This window comes from Alosa alosa, chromosome 24, assembly GCF_017589495.1.
Source record: "Alosa alosa isolate M-15738 ecotype Scorff River chromosome 24, AALO_Geno_1.1, whole genome shotgun sequence".
In the NCBI taxonomy this organism is placed as follows: domain Eukaryota; kingdom Metazoa; phylum Chordata; class Actinopteri; order Clupeiformes; family Clupeidae; genus Alosa; species Alosa alosa.
The window spans coordinates 7574080-7580079 of NC_063212.1; the positions used below are offsets into that span (position 1 = coordinate 7574080).

The 6000-nt window shown below is 52.4% G+C and overlaps 1 protein-coding gene across 1 annotated transcript in view; it reads right to left on the reverse strand.

Moving 5' to 3' along the window:
* Positions 1 to 6000, reverse strand: part of svep1 (sushi, von Willebrand factor type A, EGF and pentraxin domain containing 1) — an 87520-nt gene that overhangs the window by 19046 nt on the left and 62474 nt on the right. Inside the window, 4 exon segments of the mRNA XM_048235911.1 lie at positions 284 to 3021; positions 3282 to 3954; positions 4123 to 4290; positions 4555 to 4746. Of these exon segments, the coding sequence (XP_048091868.1) occupies positions 284 to 3021; positions 3282 to 3954; positions 4123 to 4290; positions 4555 to 4746 (3771 nt within the window).

Sequence of the window (6000 nt, forward strand, 5' to 3'; positions counted from 1 at the left end):
AGTCTACCAATGAAGTGTGGAGATCCGTTGAGCCTCATAAATGGTGTAAAATAGTGATTTATTTGCATGGCTAGGCCGATGCCTGAGGCACCCCCATTGAAAAAGCTGTTGGTAGCATCAGCTAACTAGCACCCGATTTCGGAGTGCAGGGGACAAGCCGAGATGGGCTATGAGACATACGTTCACACTCGGTATCATGTTTCAACACACTTTAGGTCAATATCACACCGGAATTCTCCTTTAAGTTTGTGCATTTTCCCCTTCATCATGATTTGGGAGGTACCTGTACTGCACGTGGCTTCCAAAAGTGAATGCCTCCCCCACAGTGCTGGTGTTTGGGATGTATGGTGGTGCTCCGCAGGATACGGGCTCACAAGAGAGACGAGGCGCTGTCCACCGGCCCCGCTCACACGTAATGTGAGGATAGCCCCTGAGCTGATAGCCCGGCACGCACGCATACGTGAGCGTCTCGGGTGGAGTGGCGCTACCGCCCTGTATGACCGCGTTCTGGACCTCAGGTGGTGTGGGCGGGCATCTTCCTCGTGAGCAGATGGGCACCCCTGGACTCCAGATGCCACCTTTCTCACAAACGGCCTCAATGGGCCCCAGAGTCCTGTAGCCGTCGTCGCAGTGGTACCGCACACGGTCGCCGCAGTTGTGGTCCCGACCCAGCACGGCTCCAGACTTCAGAACTGGCGGGGTGCATTCGCACGGGCGGCATTCCGGCACCGATCCGACCCAAAAGCCATCTGCCCCACAGCGCAGGAACTGGTTGCCCACCACCTGGTAGCCTTGGAAACAAATGTACTCCACCACATCCTCAAAGTTGAAACTGGAACCGTTGAGGTACCCGTGGCTAATATCCTCAGGTGGGTCGCACGTGATTATGTTACATCGAGGTGGAGGCCTGTCCCACAATGCATCATCCTTGCACACCCGCAGGGAACTTCCTGTCAGACTGTAACCCTCATTGCACTCATACCTTACCTCACTTAGGTAGCCATAGTCATTTCCTGTGACTCGACCATTAGTGATAGCTGGAGGTTGCCCACAGTCTGCCGGGTAGCATGCTGGGGTGGCTTGAGTCCAGGTTCCGTTTGCCAGACAGGTGGTAAAAGACGTTCCCTTTAACATGAAACCAGGCTCACAGCTGAACTCCAGCTTTTTGCTGAAGGTGTACTCCTTCCCCTTTACGATGACGCCGTTCGGGATGACCGGCGCGCCACAGGACACGGCCGCACACCGCGTCTCTTCACCATCCCACTTTCCGTCCGCCTGGCACGTCCTGGCAGCGCCGCCCTGCAGGGTGTACCCAGAGTGGCACTCGTAGTGGATCACCGACAAGTAGGAGTAGGAGTCTCCCTTGACCGTGCCACCACTGATGTCCCCCGGGTCGCCACAAGAGACCAGTTTGCAGACCGGTGGCGTGTCACTCCACTGTCGACCAGCTACACACTGGCGCACAGACTGGCCCTCCAGCTCATAGCCCTCTTCGCAGCTGTACTCTACGAGGCTGCCCAGAGCCGTGTCCGTCACAGCCACTGACCCATGCTCCGGGCTTGGGGGCACGCTGCACTCGGCAGGGATGCAAGTAGGAGCCGTGCCATTCCAGGTGCCATCCTCCTGGCAGACCAGCACCACCAGCCCCGACATCTCATAGCCAGCGTGGCAGCGGTAAACGATGGCGGTGCCGTGGAAGAAGCTCATGTCCGCCAGCGAGGCTCCATCGGTCAGCTTGTCGTCCTGGCTCCCTTCGCCCGACAGTTCGGAATTGGGGTCTGCCAGCTTCTTGTAGTCGCCAAAGTCGATGTGTGGGGGCAGTCCGCAGTCGGTTGGCACGCAGGCGGGTACAGTGCTGGACCAGCCGTGCTCCTCACAGGTGAGGTGGTTCTGCCCAACTAGCTGGTACCCAGGGAAGCAGCTATAGAAGATGGTCACCCCAAATTTGTGGTCCATTCCTTCAACAAAGCCATTCTTGATTGGCTTGGGAGGGGCGCAATACACCTGTTGACAGGTGGGCACTTCCTGGTCCCATTCGCCAGTTTCGAGGCAGGTGAGTGTCTCTGTGCCTTGTAGACGATAACCCTGCTGGCAGGAGTAGGTGACAGACCGGCTGAACTGGAGCTGGGCATAGGAGACCTTACCGTTGATAATATCCTTTGGCGCAGGGCACTCAACAGGGTGACAGGCTGGCACACCACCAATCCAGACGCCGCTCTGCCCACAAATGACAGTGGCATTGCCCGCCAGGTTGTAGCCCGGCTTGCAGCTGTAGACCGCCGTGCTGAGGTACATGAGTCCCTGCACGTCTACAATCCCGTTGGGGACGCCCTCTGGCTGAGGGCATTCCACTGGGCTGCACTCGGGGGTCGGGGCGCTCCAGTGACCGTCAGCCTGGCAGACCACCGTGGAGCCTTTCCTCAGATTGAACCCGTCCATGCAGGAGTAGGTCACCGCGCTGCCAAAGTGCGAGGGGGCCGAGGAGCGGTCACCGAACGGGACGTCCGGCGGCGGCCCGCAGAAGACCTGCTCGCAGACGGGAAACGAGGCGTTCCACTCCTGCGATGGGGTGCAGCGGAGCGTGCGGGCGCCTCGGAGCACGTAGCCCTCCTCGCAGGACAGCTCCACGGTTCCCGAGTCGGAGTCCAGGCTCTTCAGGACCAGGTGGTTCTCCTCCAGAGGGGGTTCAGGGCACTGCACTGGAGAGCATCGGGGGACCCTGCTCTTGTCCCACCTCCCGTACTTTGTGCAGGTCCAGACAGCATCGCCAGTGAGCTCATAGCCCTCATTGCAGGTGTACTCCACCTTGCTGCCCACCTGGAACGTAGAGCTTTTGTAGTGTCCTTGCTTGATGTCTGGCGGGGTGGGGCATGTCAGGAGCACGCAGGAGGGAGGATCGGTGTTGGACCACTGCCGATTGGCCTGGCAAACGCGCTCTCCTTTGCCCCTGAGGCTGTAGCCAGCAGCGCAGACGTAGGTCACCTTACTGTTAAAGACATATTGACTTCTCTTCTGTGGGTTCTGCAAAGACAGAATAGAAAACAGAGAAACAGAGTAGAAAAGAGATTGTTGTCATTTCCTGTCAAAACTGTTAACATGTTCATGCAGCCAATGAAGTTAAATCTTAAAATAAGACCAGGTCAAAGTCATAGAATCCTAGCAGTGGCTGGTGACACCAAGGATAAAAAACAAAGGCACTCTGTTGTAGCAAATGTGAGTTAATATTCTTCAGAGCATGGGTAAAAAGACACAGACCAGGTCAAATAAGAGGTTATAGTTACCCTGATGAAGCCGTGTGTGAGTAGCGGAGGGTAATTGCACAGCACAGGCTGGCAGGTTGGCAGGACCCCACCCCACTCCCCATTGGCACTGCAGGTTCTCCTCTTCTCCCCCCTGATGAAGTACCCTGTCTCACAAGTGTAGGCAACCATGGCTCCAAAACTGTAGTCTGTCCCGCTGAACGACCCCCTCTCGATGCTCTCGGGCTTGGAGCAGCGGACGGGCACACAGCCGACCCTGAGAGGCGAGGGCTCCCAGCGGCCTCCCAGGATGCACTTCAGGGTGGCGGTGGTGTTGAGCATGAAGCCCTCCTCACACTTGTAGCTCACCTCCGTGTTGCTGGCATACTTGGGCTTGTTGATGGTGTCCAAGATGGCGTGGGGCAGCCTGGGCGGCCTCTGGCAGAAGTTGGCGATGCAGTGTGGCGTGGCGTGGCCCTCGGGGGCCGCCCATTCGCCCTGAGCGTTGCACAGCATCTTGGTGTTGTTGCCAGCAATGTAGCCGTCATTGCAGGAATAGATGGCCGTGTCGCCGAAAAGCTTGTGGCCTGCTTCGGGCGAGGCGTGGTCGATAGGGGGAGGCTGCCCGCAGGGGCGAGGGGCGCACTGGGAGGAGCTCGGACTCCACTGGCCGCTCGAGAGACACTCCCTTGTCTTCTCTCCCAGAAGTGTGTACCTACAAAACAAACAAATAAAAACAACGACACAACAAGAATGAGTAGCATGTTGCGTTATTACGTGCTTATTGCTGCTGTATGTATTGAAAATATGTCTTAATCTAGGGCTACAGCCAGATCCAGAATATATAACCTCATATAGATCTTCTGTGGTGAACTGTAGTTACCCCTCTTTGCACACATAGTGCACCTGGCCGCCCAGGGTGAAGTTGTCCCCGGTGATCACAGCATCCTGCAAGGGGGGAGGGTCCCCACAGTTGACCTGGGCACACAGAGGGGCAGGAGAAGCCCACTGTCCAGTCGCCTCGCACTGCAGCTCTGCAGCACCCTGCAGTCTGAACACCAGAACGGCCCTTTACTCTGACTGACACCACACAGATGAACGCAACTCCATTCCACACAACATTTATTAGAAACTAAACGCAGTTGTATTTGCATTGCACTTTTTTACAATGCTAATAGTCACAAAGGTAACATAGCTTCCCTTTTTTGGGGAACACAAAAGCCATAGCTCTGAACTGCGTGTAAATACACAAGCCGCCAGCATCACAAAGCCATCTGGTTATTCACATGCTAAGACAGCGGATTTTGACCCTTACCTGTACCCCTCTGTGCAGGTGTATGTCACAGAGGACAGGTATTCTTTCCCAGTCAGGGTGAAGTCAGCTTTGTCAACAGCTGGGGGTTCCCCGCAGGTCACGGGCATACAGACAGGGGGCGCTCTGCTCCATTTCAGAGTGGACAAACACTGGCTCTCCACTGGCTCCTTAGGCACGTAGCCCTTGTTGCAGCTGAAGTGAGAAGGAAATCACATATAAGGTGTCATGAAGTCACCAGTGCCATTGTATAAGCAGACAGGGGCGTCGGACTGGGTGGAAAAGTGGGACTGATTACTAGGGCACCAAATTAAACGCCATAATGAATGTAAGATGAAATGTAAAGTTAATTTGTGAAGTGTATTTGCCGAATAACTTGGTTGACTGACTAACTGAACTTTGAATATAAAAAATAGTGAATAGTGGTTCTATGTCTACTTTCATTTGAATTAGTGCATGTAGTCACGTATCTGTAAGTTAGAGGAGTTAGAGGAATATTGACAAGATATAGTCTCTTTCACACCATACACACACAAACAGGAAGGCTGAGGTTCTATGACAGCTTTCATTTTGAGCACATAGTCACATAGTCTGTGCATGTAGTCACGTAGTTTGTGCATGTAGTCACGTACAGTGGGTTGCATAAGTTTTCACCCCCATGCTAAAGTTGACTAAAAAGAGGAATTAAAAGAACATTTATTTATTTATGATACATTATTCATTAACAAAGAAAATTTGTGTCCTTAAATATTGGATTTTTCCTCATTTTTTCAAGGCATTTAGATCAATTTCCAATTTCCTCTTTTTAGTCTTTACTCTTTTTAGCACCGGGGTGAAAATTTATGCAACCCACTGTAGTTTGTGCATGTAGTCACGTAAGTCTGACAGCTAGTTTCATGTTCCCTCGTGTCAAGGGTTTTCAGCTTTTGGGTGTATTTTAAGTTTTCTACCCCTGAGGTGAGTTTAGCAGGTGTTACCTTTACATTCAAAGCTGCTAGGCTATAGTTGCTCAAGAGCTACTTTATTGATCAAACTCCCAATGGACTTGGTTAAATTGTGTTAGGAAAAATGTTGTCAAAAATGTTGAATACCAGTGTAGGTTTTTATAGGCTGTGTTGTATGCTATAATCAATTAATGTAATATATTTTAAGTTTCAATGTATCAGTTGCACCCGGACCGCCTAGCATTTTGGGGGGCTCAGGATTATTTTCTGTCATAGGGCCCATATTTTTTAGCAGCGTCCCTCTAAGCAGAGGTCTGCATACAATGCGGTGACTGAAAGTAAACACCACGCTCTTGGATAATATTTCATAAATGACATATCACATAATTGCTTAGACAACTGTTCAAAAGTCTAACTGTGTTCAACGTAATGTGAGTTCATATTCATCAATTGTTGTGATATTCAAACCCTGCAAAAGGGCTCATCCATTCATGATTTTCAGTAT